This window comes from Elephantulus edwardii, unplaced genomic scaffold, assembly GCF_000299155.1.
Source record: "Elephantulus edwardii isolate Elephantulus edwardi_28Jun2011 unplaced genomic scaffold, EleEdw1.0 scaffold00186, whole genome shotgun sequence".
Lineage (NCBI taxonomy): Eukaryota > Metazoa > Chordata > Mammalia > Macroscelidea > Macroscelididae > Elephantulus > Elephantulus edwardii.
The window spans coordinates 2,872,437-2,889,502 of record NW_006399936.1 but is presented as its reverse complement, the minus strand read 5'-3'; the positions used below and the strand labels follow the sequence as shown (position 1 = coordinate 2,889,502).

The window sequence follows — 17,066 nt, the reverse complement described above, 5'->3', positions numbered from 1 at the left end:
AAAGATTATTTCAGGACAAATGTTGCCAGAGTTCATACAACCTCAATGGCTCCAGAAAGTCTGGATTCTCTAAGAATTTGAAATTCCATTTTGCACTTTCCCTATTTTGCCAGGATTTGTTTACACGTTGGACGTTCTAAGTGTATATGAAGGGAAAGGTGCTCTGGCTGCCTAGTGGTCAATACAGAGGCAAGTGGTTTTAATCCATCAGCTGCTCCAAGGAAGAAAGATGGGCAATTGCCTCCTGTGTGATTCACAACCTTTGAAAACCTGCTGGAGGGTCAGCTATGAGTCAATTCCAACTCAACAGTATGTAACAATCACCTAGGAAAGCAGAGTGACAGAGGACAAGGTACAAGAAAATGTCATTCAACACATAAAGCTGTAAACTCTCTTTGGGAACCAAGGTGAAGAAGTATTAAAAGGAACCTCATGATCAATAAGCTGGGAGCTGTTTCTCAGGCCAGTTTTAATTTCTTAGGACCCATTCAAGACTAGGATATCTCACACACACACCCCTCCAGCTGTCGACTTGGATAGAGTGTATTTCCTTCATTAACAGGACGTTCCTAATGTTTCATTATATGAGGAAAGGCACAACAAGCAACCACATCTGGTCATATCCCTTATAGCTACATACAAGGCTATCAATGAACTACAGCTTGTATTTACTAAGAGTTTTGCTATGAACTAGGCCCTGTGCCAAATGTACTGCCCTCAATTAATTCTCACACAAACTTAAAAGATAGTATTTCCACTCCATTTTACAGAGGAGGGACCAGAGAGATGAAGTCATTTGCTCCACATCAACAAATACATCATGGAGCTCAGGATTAACTGAAGCCAAAGTAGCAGCTCCTTGGCAATACACTGCTCCTCATACAAGCAGGTAAAACTGAGCTCTGAAAAAGAAATAATTCCGTGATGTAACAGCTAGCCTACCTCTCCACAACGGTGAAGGCATCGTTGAACCGGGCAGCAAACACATCACCGATAAAATACTCGGCTAGCCGGCCCACAGCCTGCAGCAGGGAGCTCAAATCTCTCAGGGAGCAGTGCAGTCGCCGGCAGTCATTCTCTGCTGTGATGTTCAACCTGTGTCCTGGAACACAACAGCCCAGACAGTTTTTCACAGCCACAACACACTTCAGTTTTCACTACAGTGCATGCTTTATCCAGATAAGCTGCAATTAACAAACCCAATGTACTTTCTCAAAAGCAACCCACAGGCTGTTCCCAGAAGTGAGCAGGGGGACCTCATAGTCTCCCCTGTAGCCATATCCACAAGTATGCCGAAGGCCAGAAGCAAGACTGACAGAAAAAGAGGAGGGACAGATGGCCCAGGGTATGCTACCATCGCTTGAACATCCATTCTCCTTGGCCCTCGTGTTTTAATACTGGCAGTTTTACCTACAAGGAAACACCCAGGGAGGCTCTCAGACACTTGCCCAATGCGGATCCTATTTCTAGGGCAGTGAGGACTCTAAGCTAAGTCTATGTAGCTCCAAGCTTGCTGTCTTTTCCATATGGCTCTCACTTGAAATAAGATCCCCTCCGCCCCCTGCTGAAAGGAATGGGGTACACTCGGGATTGCATCCAACAAGATCTTTAGGGGACAAAATATAGACTAAGAGGTACAGGGCTTGGATTCTGAAGACACAGATTCCCAGCCCCTTCCTGGCTCCCCACCTCATTTTACGCCTTATTATAAGTTTATGTTTTTCCATTCACAGGGATCTATAAAATAAAGGGTTAAATCGGAATATATAAAACTAAAATGTATTTATTCAACGTTTGTAATCCTAACAAAAGAGCTGGTGGTTTTCTAGGGCCTGAACTCTCCCTTCTTACTATCATTTCCTCAGTCTAAACAGGAAGAGTTTAAAGAACCTAAACAAACGACAAGTCACCTCGTGGCCCGTGGTTTGCTCTGCACACTGTCCACAAAGGATGTAAGCATTTTTAGGTCACAGGACAGACCTCTAAGCCTGATACAAGGTCCTCATCATCCATTAAAGCATAGCTAGAGTAAGTTAGCATTCAAGAGCACAAAGTTAAGCTGAGGCGATAAACAGAACAATCACCAGTCTGTATGTAGGGCACTTACAATCCCATCTCTATATTCAAGCCATTTCCCTCCTCTGACTCTTCAGGGGTTTACTTACAGTGGCCTTCCCACAGTGCTCTGCAATCACCTTCCTAGAACCGTATCTAAGAACCAGGTCTCCATAAGCAAAGTGTTAAACCCTCCAGAGATTTCCCCCAACATCCACAATTAGGTCTCTCCTAACTGCCTTTCTCCCTGTATTAGCTGAACAAACTGATAGATCGTTGTCAGATGCCCCAAGTATGTGAACTTCTCCTAAGCCTTTCTTTGCCTGGACGGTCCACCGTTCACTTTCTTCCCACTCAAACCTTGCAAATCCCTATTTTCTCTCAAGAAGGTCACCACTGTCATTTCTTCTATTAGGTCTATCCTCTCCATTTCCCAAACAGGGAGGACATTCTTCCATTCTCCATAGGAGATGCATAGGGAGAGATAAACAAACCAATGACAAGTTTCTCTCTTTACTATACTATGAACCCTTCAGTGAGTGACCCCCACCCAGCACAGTGCCTAGGGCAATACTTTTGCTGTTGACCGTAACCGTATGAATGAATTACTATAATGTATGTGCCGTCGAAGCAAGCACATTGAATTACTATAAAACAGTGAACTAGAGCAAAAGAGGAAGGCTGAAGAATTCATTTCTTCATACTACCTGCTGGAACATTCCTTTTTCTAATTTAAGGGTGAATATGGATAAGCATCATTTATCTGTAGCAAGGCTGAATACCTGTTAACAAACTGGCTGAAGATGCAAGTTTAATACCACAGATCCTATACCAGCTCCCAAGTGGTGAGGCTGGGAACAGAGCCTATGGCAGTTCCCAAGTGAGAATGTAGTATTCCATGGGCAGGAGCCTGGCAATGGCAGATGTCAACCACGGATGGGTCACAGTGGGTCCCATGTTGCCAAGGAACAGGAGAACCAAAAGAAGGGGCCACTCAGGGAAGGATGTCATAAGGGCAGAGCCAGTGACCAAGAGCAGCTCAACCTGCCCTGAAGTCCTGCTTCCCCCCACGTTCCACCTGGAAAGCTGTGTCTTGGTGCAGAAAACAGAATTCTCAGCCTCCAAGCTCTTCCACAAGGATGTCCTCAGGGCGACTGTCTAAGGTCGGTGACCCAGCTTTAATAGTCAGAGGAAGAGGACAGGCAGCCCGCACCACCAGCAGGACAGATTTAGGACAAACAGTGCCTTCGGAGGGAGTCCATCCATCTTTGGACAGGTTGGTCAGAAAAGCAGGAAAAATACTAGCTCCTGTAATTCCTCCCTATATATTCCTCTACCCTCGAGGGTAGTACACAAAACAAGCCTAAGTCTGCTCCTATACCCTCTTCCTTCAGACCTACCTTCCTTATCACTTCCTTCTAAATTGCCTTCATTTGTCTACCAAAGGGCAGTCCCCAGAAAAGCAAATTGCACGGAATTACAGTGTGGCTCTGTGTGTCTTTTAAGCGGCTGGTATTTGACCATTTCTGATTTTACAAAACAATTCCCAAGAGCTCTACTTAAGACCTATGTGCCACCTAAGGTTCACGTTTAGTAAAAATGCCGGCTGGCTTGTTCTTGCTCTATCTACGAGGCAGACAACTCAGAGACATTAAGTGCTCCCAGGCAAACCCTCTCTCTACAGCTTAGAGCCCCAGGACTGCAATCACGGAACCACGCTAGGCGCTGACTCAACCAGAGGTCAGAGTTCCCACTGGGAAAAGCTGTTGTCCAGATCTACGTCCATTTTCTTCTATTTGACTAATGCATAGATATTCCCCAGCAGCACAGAACATCTGCGAACTTAAATTTTCAGATAAGCGAATGGCAACATAAAGGTTTAGAGACAAACACGTTGATACTAAAGAAGTTTCATCTCCTCATAAACCAAGTCATCCAACCTAGACCATAATCAGGCTACCACATCTAAAGAGGACATCCCTGGGAAATCACTGCCCTAGGAAAAAATGTTATTATAAGTACAACTTACTTAGTCTTCTCCCTTTTTTTCAGAGAAGCCGGGAGAAGATAAGGCAAGAAGGAAGGAGTGAAAATTAGCGTCTGAAGTAATCCACTCAGAGAAAAGGCAGTCATAACGAAACCCAGTTAGAAGAAAGAATAGAAAGCCAAATGCCTAGTTACTGTAAATGAAAACAATGTCTCAGGTCAGAAAGCTTCCACGGCTAACGGGGAAGTTATTCAGGGCAGAATAGTGCCCCAGTGAGGAAAAGCTCAATTAGGAGTGGCAGTGGCCAAACACAAATCAGATACTGTAGGGCTACATGCAAGATACCAAGTGGCAAAGCAGTGAACCATGAGAGGATTTAATTCACAAAACATAGACAATAGCAGTGAGAGCCAAAGATGACTTCCCAGAGGCAAGAAAGGCCTAGTTACTGCTATGCCCCAGCCACACGTTTCATATTAGTGTCCACTGAGGATGCGGGCCAGTCAAGGCCTCTCTAGAAGGAAGAGCAGCCGTGTCAGAGCAACTAGTAAGAGGAGCCCAGTATCATCTGTACATTGATGCTCTAAGAAAATCAAAAGCAGGGGCCTTGTAGGCTTCAGTGCTGATCAAAATGTTCAACACAGCTGTTAGAAATGACTGCAGCACCAGAGGAGTGCAAGGATTTGGACTGACTCCCAACACACAGGCCTCAGAGGAGATGGTGAATTAGTCAGAGCTCAAGGCTGAAAACAAATGAAGAGGGTATCAGCCTATGTGGGGCAAGGATAACACGGCTGTTGTGAGGAGGCAGGAGCTTGACTAATAAAGCACAGAGGTTATTTGAAAGGGTAAATGGCCATGGGAACCAGGGAACAAAATGTACTCAGGCCTTTGCGTTGGAAACTTGGCTTTGGAGCCACCAAAGGGTGGGAGAATGCTTGTCCTAAGACACAAGAGCTCATTTTAAAAGAGGAAATAAGTATTTTTCTGGCCTTCAATTTTGCCACTAGAATATATACATCAAGGATTGCACTGGGAATGCGATTTATGAAATAATCTGAAGAGTCAAGCAGCCTGTGAAATTGCCAGTAAATGGCCTACCATGGGAGCAGGTAGATGTCATTTAGGGGAAAGCAAAATCAGATTATCCTCAAGGAGTAAAAGCTCGAGTGGACAGCTGTCTCTCAGATAAAGGATTTAAAACTGACTGCAGATTTCCACGTGGAAACACACTCAACGTAACACGCACTCAGCCACAATACTGGAAAGAGCACCTAGGACTCCTTTTTTTTCTTTTTCTTTTTGATGTTAAGGGAGGCAGATGGTATATAGTATTTTTCCTTAGAAGAATTGCATGAAACACAATGTATACAAACTTTATTAGTAAACCAATATAAAATAAATTAAAAAAAAAAAAAGATAAAAAATGGCATCTAGAATCCCGGGTATAGTAGCCCTAAGAGAGAGAAACTGAGCACATTTCTCAAGAACAGACTTTGAAAACATTTGTCTGCAATGTTTGTACACATTCAAAGTAATTCTCACTAGTTCTAACAATGTATTTGACAGGACAAGTTTGCTTTGAAAACTGGCCTTTTTGAAGGTCTATGTAAGCTGTTCTCACCCTATTTTCAAAGCCAGGGTCTACACTTGGGGCATATCGAGTTTATCAACCTCCTGGGGCCCACTGGAACACTGAGAAACTAATATACTCATAGAAATAAGCAATCATGGGACGCCAGGAAGGGCAGCCTCAGATGAAGCCCACTACAGAGGCCCTGCCGTGAAAACCAAGCTGGCAGCTCTGTGCCCGCTGACGGCAGAGGCTGAATGCCAGAGCCAGGCACGGCCTAATAAGAGAAGCGTGGTTTTTCACTCTGGAGAAGAGCAGTATGAAACAAATTATCACTAGCGACTCAAGACCAAGGGGGCATCTGTGTTGGCAAGCACCCCACTCTTCCCACTACCCACCCATTGTGTCACAATGGGACTGGCACTAACAACTTAGAAGATAGAGATATAGGAACAGCTCTGATCACAAACTTCCTCTTCTATAAAAACGGAGTAACTAGTAACAGTGCTTAACAGTGCTTAACATTTTACAAGAAAATTATGAAAATAAATTGAGATGAGTCAAAATCACTTAACCTAATGCCTGCTATATGATTAATGAGTGTTCGACAAATGGAACGTCGACGCTATTAATAGTACGAATATAAACAAAATAACAACAAAATGTTTAGATTTACCCTAAACTCCATGCATGTGAAACTTGCAGGTGGCAATGCAAAGCCTTCTTAATTAGCCCTATACAGACTTCCTCACAGGCCATTTACAACAGAATAACAACTATTAGCTTTCAGTATAATATTTTTTCTACAATTTGGTATGATGTGGAGCCATTTCTATATCCTTCTAATTTTTAAAACATGAAAATAGTACATCACCAGTACCAAAAAGATTATCTTTCCCCTTAGCTTATTTGCTAGTCTAACGGACATAAAAGGAAGTATCCTAATTGCTAGGGTTTTAATAACTTCTACCTCTTTGCTCTAAATTAGTTCTATTTGCTCTCACTGAAACCTGCCTTAGGCTATTTTGTCATAACCTCACTTTTTACCTCCCACAGCTTTTTGTCGTCTTTTTTCCCTGTTCAGAAGTCCGGAGAGAAGGAAAGTGTGAAACAGGAATGGAGAAGCCACGTTCTGGCAGCAAAGAAGGCAACAGTATTTGTCTTATTTTTAATTTTTGGCTAATTTAGAAAATAAAAACCAGCTTACCTGACCCTGAAGTAACTACAAATTGTTGTAAACCCAGATAAACTTCTAAATTGTCCTGAAGAACTGGAAACTGAAAAGAAAAAAAAAGTTTTTTTAACAATAAAGCAAGTTTTAACATGAATATATTTCAGCTACCTATAAAGAAGAGGTAGCAGCCTAAACACCTTCTGCTGGGAACCTTTAACCTTTACAAACAGCCAAGAAGTGGCTACTCTCTCACTTCAGTAGCCCACCACCAAAACCACAACCAATATTTTGGAATGAAAAAGAAATAAAAATATCCTCTAGCCTTTTTTTTAAAAAAAAAACAAAATATGCCAACATTAAATTTATCATGTTTCAAAGGGGGGAAATGAAACCCCTACATGATCTAGATGTTCTAGAGCTCTGAAATAAGGTTGGATATCCCTTCAATCCCAAAGGAAAGCCTATCCTAGAGAAAAAAATAACAATGTGCCTTATTAAAGTGCATGGCACAGTGAGAGATGAGACAAATACTTTTTTTTTTGAGACAAATACACTTTAAAATCAGTCTCCTTTGCTGATTTAGCAGACAGGACTTCATAGCCAGAGGTTTATCTTTTGAGAGCTGATAAACTCACCAAAGTCCTGCACTTAGATAAAAACAAAACCTGAATATAGCAGACCTTAACAAAGGCAGAGGGTGAAATAAAATAGTACTTTCCATGACAAAGAATACAAGACACAGCTATGCTGCGCAATGCAGGAGTTGACCCCTAAAAATTCTTTTGCCTTTCAAAGAGAGGTGGTCTTAATGAGATTTCTTCGAATAACAAGCAGCATTTGGTGTGTGACTCAGTCCTTATGAATAGAGATTCCAGCACTTAAACTCAGGCAGAGACAGCTAGTGACCTGTTGAGGGGGAGCTGATAAAAGCTAACTTTTCAGCATCGTAACTTTTGTAAATACAGCTCCTGTTTGGCCTGGTCACTTTCCAGCTACTGGTAAAGGCATTAAAACAATTATAAATTCATATTATATCAAACCCTCTGGGAAAGAAAATTAGCTCCCAAAGTATGATTTATGTATATGTATGTGTGTGTGTATATATACACACATATATATATATATACACACATATATATATATATACACACACATATATAGCCTTTTGTTGACACACGTTTCCTCAGTCCCCTGCAGAGAGGGCTAGTTACCAGCGTGGAGAAGGCGTGGCTGGGGAGGAGCTCCATCACTTTGGCCACCACCTCCAAGCTCTGCCGTAAGTACCGCTGCCACTCTGTCTGCTGCTGTGGGAGAAACAGAGGAATGAGTTCTCCCAGACTATGGAATCCACAGTCAGCTTCCCTGACAATTTGTCCTTGTCCTCAAGTCCACCCTCAGACAAAAATTTTGATGAAATGGAAAATGATAGAACCAGGTTATTTGGTATTTTAAAAGGCCAAGCCAGAGTATTTTCTACAATCCTTTCATGTTATTCTAAGCAAAATAATCACAAATGATCCATGCAGGATAACCCACTTTTCCACCTAAAATTAGTAAGTGGTTACTTAATACCTTTGCAGACAGACCTTTTCTATGTTCATGAAAGTTTAAATGGTTGTAAATTCTCAGCCACCACAGAACTACTAAATTATAATCTGTTAACAAGCTGTCCTACGGACTGCTAACCACCATCAAGTTTCAGCAGAATTGGGCTAAATCATAAAGAAGTTTACCTGGAATCTATTATGTACTTGGTACCAAGCTGATTCTTTCACCTCTGTCATCGCACTATAACTCTCATAGCTTATCAATATAAGACCTGTCATTTTTCTTTTGGGAGGAGAGGAAATTATGGTTCAGAGAAATTCAAAGCCCTGATGTCTACCTCCTCTGAGCCCAAGATTACAGAGGTTCCGATCCAGGCCATCTGCTCCCAAGCACAAGGCTCTTTCAAGCTCAACCATGGCAACTCTTCAAGTTCTTGTCTATGTTGTTCTTATTTTTGAGAATTATACCACTTATTTGAAAATTTAAAGCATCTGGTAGATAAGAAAAATGCAAACCTGAGTTGGTTGTATCCTTTAAATCATTTCCTTATCATTGTTGGACAAAGGATTATCAATAAAGTAAAGACTGATTTTAAGAGAGATAGAAAGTATATTCAAAAAAGATTCATTTCATTCTAGCTTTATCAGTTTAATATCTCTGTTTAACAATTTCTACTAGTATCCAGCTAACTTTTATTTGTTGTATGAGTACAAGGCAGGGAAAACAGAAACACACGTTAAACACAAGTTGCTCTACTTGCATCTCTAGTCCATGTAGTTAAAAAGTTTGTAAAAGTTTTCACAGTTAATTAGCCTGGGTCAACTAGGAAATGAAAAACTTCAAACTTACAACTGAAACTATAATATGATTGCTCCTTGTCTCCAGAGCAAAGGGGTTTACAGGTCCCCAAGCCTATATTCTGATTCAAGCCACACCATGGCAGTGATTAGAGGTCAACTAAAGTACGCCACTTACATCATCATCCAGTGTCTCATCGTCCAACTCCTCCAACTGGGCCTGGTTATATCTGAACTGGATTCGATTCAACACCTCTGTAAGCAAGAGGACCAGGGCATCTTCGTACCTGTATGACAGGGAAACTCAACATCAGGCTGCATTTCAAAAAGACCTCTATTCTTTGTGTTAGAATACTTCCTACAGTATTAGTTATACTTACTGGAATACAGAAACGGTCTGTTTCCAAAGGTGCTAAGTTGGACTTACAAGCATCATCTAAACTCCTAAGATTTAGTATATAGATTGGCAAGTTACACATCCAAGTGAGACAGCAGCACGGTATTTCTCTAACTGAGCACCAGGTACTATGTAACTGCTTGGTGAAATGAATCTTGTAAAATAATGTCCTTCTGACTTTAGTCATGTCTGAGTGGGATATCGCTTCCCATTCTTTTACTTGTAACTCGTTCATGTACTTGAGTCTTTCACAAACAACATATATTTGGACCATGATTATTTTAATCCACTCTGACAATTTCTTTTAGCTTGATCCATTACATTTAATGCTACTGTGCAAAAGAAAAAACCTAATTCTGCCTAATTTGACCTAATTTTGCTTTTTTTTGCCATATTTAATTTGTATTCTTGAATTCTCCGCCAACATTTTCTCATCTTAAGCATGTATTTTTATTTATAAACTTTTCATATTTTCCAATATTGCCATCTGAGTGACATTTACAAACCCTATTGGTTTTATATGTAATCATTCATCCACCTTCATTTTATAGCATTAATTATAATGCCATAAGTCTCTTATTCCATACTACTTTTCCTTTCACCTACCTTAATAAGTGTCTATTACCTATTAATTAATCTGAACTTCTCTTTCAATCACTTCACATTCTTGATAACCACTCAAGAGTGATTCTGTGTGCAAATCTTTCTTTTTTATATAATAGCGGAATATAGTATTTTTCTTTCGTGACCCACTTGTATCACCCACTCGGCATCACCTTCCCTAAATTCCTCTCTGTTACACTGTATAAGTAGGCATTTTTTGGTTTCAATTTCAAGTCCCCTGTCAATTCCTTTACTATGCACTTTTCAATTATTTTCTTATGGTTCTTAGGATTACAAGCTCTATAAATAAGTAAGGATTAACTCAATGATTTCAATCTTTTAACAGTTATGGGTGGTAGGTGGCACCTCTCTTTCTCAATTTTTAGTGACTTTCCATCCTGATTTACATTCATTGTGTATCTGTCTCAGTGTTGGTTCTTCTATCATCATTTACCATCTAACTGTGGCTTTCTTTTTCTGTTGTTTGTTTCCCTTTCTCTTTGTCACCTCTGACAACAAACTGCAACAGCATCCAGCTGTGTATGTGTCCCCTGCAGCTTCATCAAAGGGAAACTCCTATTCCATCTCATCAGTGACAGACTGCAACCAACACTGAGCCCAGTCGGCCCTCAACTGCTACACAACAGCGACTTGAGACCTGCACACACATCACCATCTGTTATCATACCCACCAGAAGACATGTGGTGAAACACGAAGAATTACCAAACCAGCAAAGGATGCAACACACCCACAAGGCTCAATCAGCTATGTCAAAATAAAACAGACATGTGCACTATAATGTCTTGGAAGGAGAATATAATTTTAAATTAAAAACAAAAACAAAAAACCACAGGATAAGGTGGAACAAAAAATGATCAAACTACAGAACCACAAAAAAGGTTCAGAAAAATACTACTGAAAATTCCTGACAAGGAGTAATTCAGTATCTCCAGTGGGCTGGGGAAATATTGAAAACATTACACCAATACAAGACCTAATAATGGGAGATTAGATACAATACAAAACCAGGAAATGCCAACTTAGAACATTAGGACTACAATTTCATAAACACCTAACACACTGGAGAACAAAAAAGAACTAAAGAAATGGAGAGAGAAATCTAAGTGAGATGGAGGACAAGTCTATCAATATGGATCTGACAGAGGAGTAATCAGAAAAGGGCAGGAAAGGAAATAAAAAAACAAAACAAAACTATGTCAGATGCCATCAAGAAGAATAACGTACTTGTGACCGGTCTTCCAGAGCAGGAAGAGACAGGCAGGAAGACACGTTTTGCTGGAAGAAAACCTCCTAGATATTATGAAAAAGGAGAAAATATGCGTTCAAGAAGCTGAGTAAGCCCCAAACAGAACTGATTCCAAAAGAAAAATATCAAAGTATATCATAATCAAATTTCTCAAAATTTGATCAAGACAAAGAAAATGGAAAACACCTTTGGAAAAAGAAGAGTTACCCATAGACGAGAACGAGAAAGACTTGAGCTCTGATTTCTCAGCAGAAACCATGTAGGCAGGAAGAAGGGAAATAAGAAAGAAAGACACTGCCAACCAAGAATTCTGTACATAGACAACAAACTTAATCACACCCATGACCGCATTTATTCAGACACCAACCCAGTCACAGAATACACAGTCTAACAAACGTACGGCACTAAAAATGTGGAACCCGAGGTTATCAGTGCAAAATGAGGATGACTACAATGCAAAATAAGAAATAAAAAGGCAGTTATGGAACTTCTAAATGGAAAGGAAGTCAAGGTGATTTCAAGATAACACGTACTGGTTTAGACTGGGAATAAAACAGTAACTGACAGATCCCAAAACAATAAATCTGCTAATCAAAATTAAAAATGGAAAACCATTAAAACTTAGTAAACACCAAAACAATAGTAAAGAAGAAAAGTCATAAAATGAACTTGCACAGGAAAGCAGCTGGAACAAGGAAAAGAATAATCTGTATAAAGCAAAGGAAAAGAGAGCAGGAGTGGCAACAAAGTATCTGCTTTCTACCACTGAAGGGCAGACAGAAGAGCACCACGTCAATAAAGAGCAAAAACTGAAAAGTGGACATAACTATAAGCAACGTCTACACAGTGACAGAGCTACAAAATACATAAACCAACAGCTGTCTAGAGAAATCAACAACTCCACGATAATCATAAGAGACTTCGATACACCACTTACGATGAAAAGGAGATTGACTGGAAAGAAACTCAATAAAGATGCAGAATATCACTAACTAACTGAATCTCACATATACAGGACACTGACCCCAACAAGGGCATAATGCACCATTCCGCAGAACAGACCATAGGTTAGGCCGCATAGCAAGCTTTACTCCATTAAAAAACATCAAAATGCTACAAAGCATCTTCTCAGATCACAATGCTATAAAATGAGATATCACAAGAGGAACCAAGGAAGAAAATATCTTAACGGAATGGAAACAAATCCTGCTTGAACGTTATAGGACAATAAAAGATCTTTAAGATTTCTTGAACCAAATGAGAATAAAAACACAATATACCAAAACTTTTAAACACAGCAAAAGCAATCTCATAGGTCAATTTTAAAGCAGCCAGTACAAGGGGAGCTCTGGTGGCCTAGTGGCAAGGAGCTGCAACTATAATCCCAGAGATGCACGGTTCGAATTCACTAGATGCTCTGCCGGAGAAGGAGGGACCATCTCCTCCTGTACCAGTCAGATCTGATTTGACGGTACACACACACACAAATAATAAAATTTTTAAAAAAAAGCAGCCAGTACAAAAGCCTACCAAACAACAAAGTTATGGCTTCAACTCAACATTCTATTAGAAAAAGAACAGAAAGCAAGCAAAGTCTACAGTCCCCAGAAGAAAGGAAATACTAAAGAGCAAGAATAGAAAACAGAAAACAAAACAAAGAATTGACAACATTAGAAGCTGGTTTCTTGAAAGGACTAATGAAATCAACATGTCCCTTACAAGTCTAACAAAGGAAAAGACGCAAATAATATGAGTAAAGAATTGAGATGGGTACTGTCACAAGAGAATCCATAGGGGGTGGGGAAGGCACTAACAGCATACTATTAAGAACTATACTCCCAACAAATTTGAAAACCTAGCGAAATAGAATTTTAGAAGCTTGATGCCTACTGAAACTAAGACAGACAATGAGAGAACACTTGAACAAATCCATCTCTGAATGAACAGGTCATAAAAACACTCCCAAACAAAAAAGTCCTGAGCCAGATGGCATCACTGGGAAATTCTACCAAAGATTCAGAGAAGATCTGACACCAATCCTACTCAAATTATTTCAGAATATAGAAAAAGATAGAATACTATTGAACTCATTCTATGAAGCAAGCGGTTATTAAAACCAGGCAGAGACACCATTTGTTGTTGCTGTTATATGCCATTGAGTCGCTTGTGACTCACAGCAACCCTATGTACAAGAGCCCTAAATGCTGTTCTATTCTGTGCCAACCTCGCCATCTCAGACACACTCATTCCCACCATTCCACTCACAGAATCGATCCATCCAATAGAAGGTCTTCCTCTCCTACGCCATCCCACCACTCTAGCAAACATGATGTCCCTCTCCAAGGATCAGTCAGACGAAAATGAGTAAACTGCAGATCATTATCCATCATGAATACAGATGCAAAAATCTTCAACAGAAACCAACATTTTTTTAAGAAAATAAAACAAACCATCATGATCATGTGGGATTCAGTTATACAAAAGTGGCTCAACATTAGAAAAATAATCACTAACTCACCACATCAATAAAACAAAGAAGAATCATCACCTGATCTCAATGTTCACAGGAGATGAAGATGGACTGACATAGCAGCTCCGACAACGGGTCTCCGCAAAACTTATGAGGCTGGCACCCAAGGTCATCATGATGCACAGCCAACTTCACACAGCATGTAACAACGTAACAAGAATAATTTCTCTAAGAAATACTCAGGGCCTCTGGATAAATATTGCCCATAAGAGATAACGTTATACTAAATACCACATACCACAGGGCCAAAGATTTTCAGGAAAACGCTGTTTCTTAAAGGCTTACCTCCTAGTCATAAAGCCACGCTAGTTACTAAACTACTGCTTCTGAGCTTCCATATACTCTACATATTTTGTGATGCTGGAACTAACACGATACAAGGTGTATTTCTACTCTTTGTTAGCTCTCTATTCTTATTGAGGGCTGTTGAGTCAGAACTGATAGCTGACCCTCTAGTGGGTTTTCAGAGGCAATAAATCGTACAGGAGACTGCCCATCCTTCTCCTGCAGAGCCGCTGGTGGATTTGAACCGCGTGCCTTTGAGACTGCAGCACAGCTTCTTAGTAGTAGGCCACCAGAGTTCCTCTCTATACTTGTTAGGCTCTGCCAATCGGACAACGGAAGAAAAGTAAAAGGAAGGAGGAGGGTGAAAGGTTTCCTTCTCCCTGTGGGCTTGCTGTTCCAGGGCCCCTCTGGCAAGGGTCACTTGGCAACTGCTCTGATTTCTAGTTTCCTTCCACACTCCCAAATTAGCGTTATCATGCAAACTCAGAGGTCCCAGCAGTAGCCAGGTGACATTCTCTCTTCAGAGAACCCCAGAGCCTTGCTCTTTCTGTGGTACTGGGTGTGGCCCTCTTCTCAGACTTCTGAGTCCTAGAAAAGGTTCTAGATGATGATAACCCCAATCTCTTTGGGTTGCAACCCCCAGCCCTACAGGTGGAGCCACTTCCTGTAGTTGTCATCTGTGTTCTCTTTATTTTCCAGTCTCCAGCTAAGAAGGTTAGGTTAGGTTCCAATGTAAGCATTGTTCATCTCAATGTGAATATATCCTAGTCAGGGATCAGTCAACAGAGAAAAAAGGGAAACAAAATGTGTATGCCCTTCTCTCAGAAACTGACAGAACAAAGAAAAAACCAACAATGATAAAACAGGTGCAGCATTTTCAGCCAACCTGACCTAACAGTCATTTATCAGACACCACTCTGTTTAGTCCACCATACTTACGGCATCTGCATGGGGAGCAAATAATACAAGGAACTGTAATATATCAAGAACATGGCATCGGCACGGGAGGAAGATTAATTCATACAATGAAATATGTAGGTGCCACCTGATGTACTGACAGTAAATGAATGAGCTAGCCTTCAACATGGATTACACTTCAACATCAAGAAAACAAATTTTCACAACTGAACCAATAAGTAACATCATGATACAAAGGAATATACTGAAGTTAACAAGGGTTTCATTTTATTTGCATCCATATTACATGAAATCAGCAGTGAAGAAATCAAAAGGCACATTGCACTGGACAAACAGGGTACAAAAGATGTGAGTCAAGTGTTACAAAGCAACGTGTCACTTTGACTATTAAGGTGTGCTTGACCCAATACATGATATATGCATTCACTTCACATACATGTGAAAGATGGACAATCAACAAGGAAGGCATGAAAACCTGATGCTCCTGGCTGGATTATGGTGCTGGTAAAGAACACTGAATACTACTAAAGACTGCCAGAGAACAGACAAGTGTGTCTTAGAAGAAGTAGATCCAGTATCTTCCTCGAAGTGAGGACCATGAGACTTCATCTCATACTCTGTGCATATTACCAAAAGGGGTCTGTCCCTAGAAATAATGTGCTTGGAAAAGTAAAGGGTGAGGGTGCATTAACCTCAATGGGATGGATTAACAAGTGCAAGGCGGCTCTCCAACATGGGGCTGACAGGACCAGGCAGAATTCCATTCTGCTATGGACAGGGGTCATCACTAATGGCCATGGCAACCACCACCACCCAACAACAGCAGAGCACAGACACGTTTCAAATGCACTTAGATTATGCACCAGAACACAGGGTTATATATAAAAATAAAATTTAAAAAAAACTTAATAAATCAAAAAATCAAATACACAAACCATTTAAAAAGTAAACTAGAGTAACAGAAATATATATGGGAAATCTTCAAAATACTTGAGAATTAGACAAAGAAGTTTTAAGAGAAATAAAACATGTTCAACTGAATGAAAATGAAAACACACTACATAAAAACATTCTAGATAAAGCTAAAACAAGGCTGACTGGGAATTCACAGCATCAACTGTATATACAATGGAAACTTTACTCTTAAGTTGTTAAACAAAAGTATATACATTAAGACAAATACATAGTAACTGTTCGATAAATGATGAATGAATGAGTAAAAGGGAAGACTAGACCAGAGTTGAATAAGCACTCAGGAAATAAAATTCCAGGTCAGATAACTATAAAGAACTAAGGAACTGTCCTGAATAGTTTACTCAATTCAAAGCAACAATAGTATGTTTTTCTCTTAGCAAAAGCGAGAAAGCTAATGGAGCTTTGATCTAAATCTAGTCAATACCTTTTATTAACAGAAGCAAAAATGGCATATGTCACAATGGCACTTCCTCCTTATTAAGCAGAATAACTTGCTCAAAAAAAGAGAACTACTTTTTCTCACACTCACTTGCATCTGTTTACAATCCAACACCACCCAAAATGCCTGTGCTGGCCTGGGGCATCACCTGCCAAAGCTCTTGCAATAAATGACAGGACATGACTCAGTGTCTTCAGATTGCTTAACACACTTAGGTTTCCTCATCTTCCTATAAAAATAAGTTTCTACATAGGTAGCTATCGAATGTTGACAAACACAAAGGAGAGAATTTATTGAGCACCTACTGTCCGTCATGGAACTTTACAAATATTTGTTCAATTCATTTTCTCCACAACTTGTGAGAGAGGCACAACCATGTCCACAGTATACATGAAAATAGAAATTCAGGTCTTTTGGCACTATCATGATGGATCTTGTTGTTGTTGTTATGTGCCATCGAGTCGTTTCCGACTCATAGCGACCCTATGCACAACAGCCCTAAACCCTGCTCTATCCT

At 40.2% G+C, this 17,066-nt stretch overlaps 1 protein-coding gene across 1 annotated transcript in view; it reads right to left on the bottom strand.

Moving 5' to 3' along the window:
- The window catches only part of XPO6 (exportin 6), a 119,581-nt gene that overhangs the window by 22,357 nt on the left and 80,158 nt on the right, over positions 1-17,066 (bottom strand). The window contains exons 9-12 of the mRNA XM_006896629.1: positions 9,313-9,421; positions 8,001-8,093; positions 6,823-6,892; positions 943-1,102 (exon numbers count right to left, since the gene is read on the bottom strand). Coding sequence (XP_006896691.1) covers positions 943-1,102; positions 6,823-6,892; positions 8,001-8,093; positions 9,313-9,421 — 432 coding nt within the window. The remainder of the gene's footprint in view (positions 1-942; positions 1,103-6,822; positions 6,893-8,000; positions 8,094-9,312; positions 9,422-17,066) is intronic.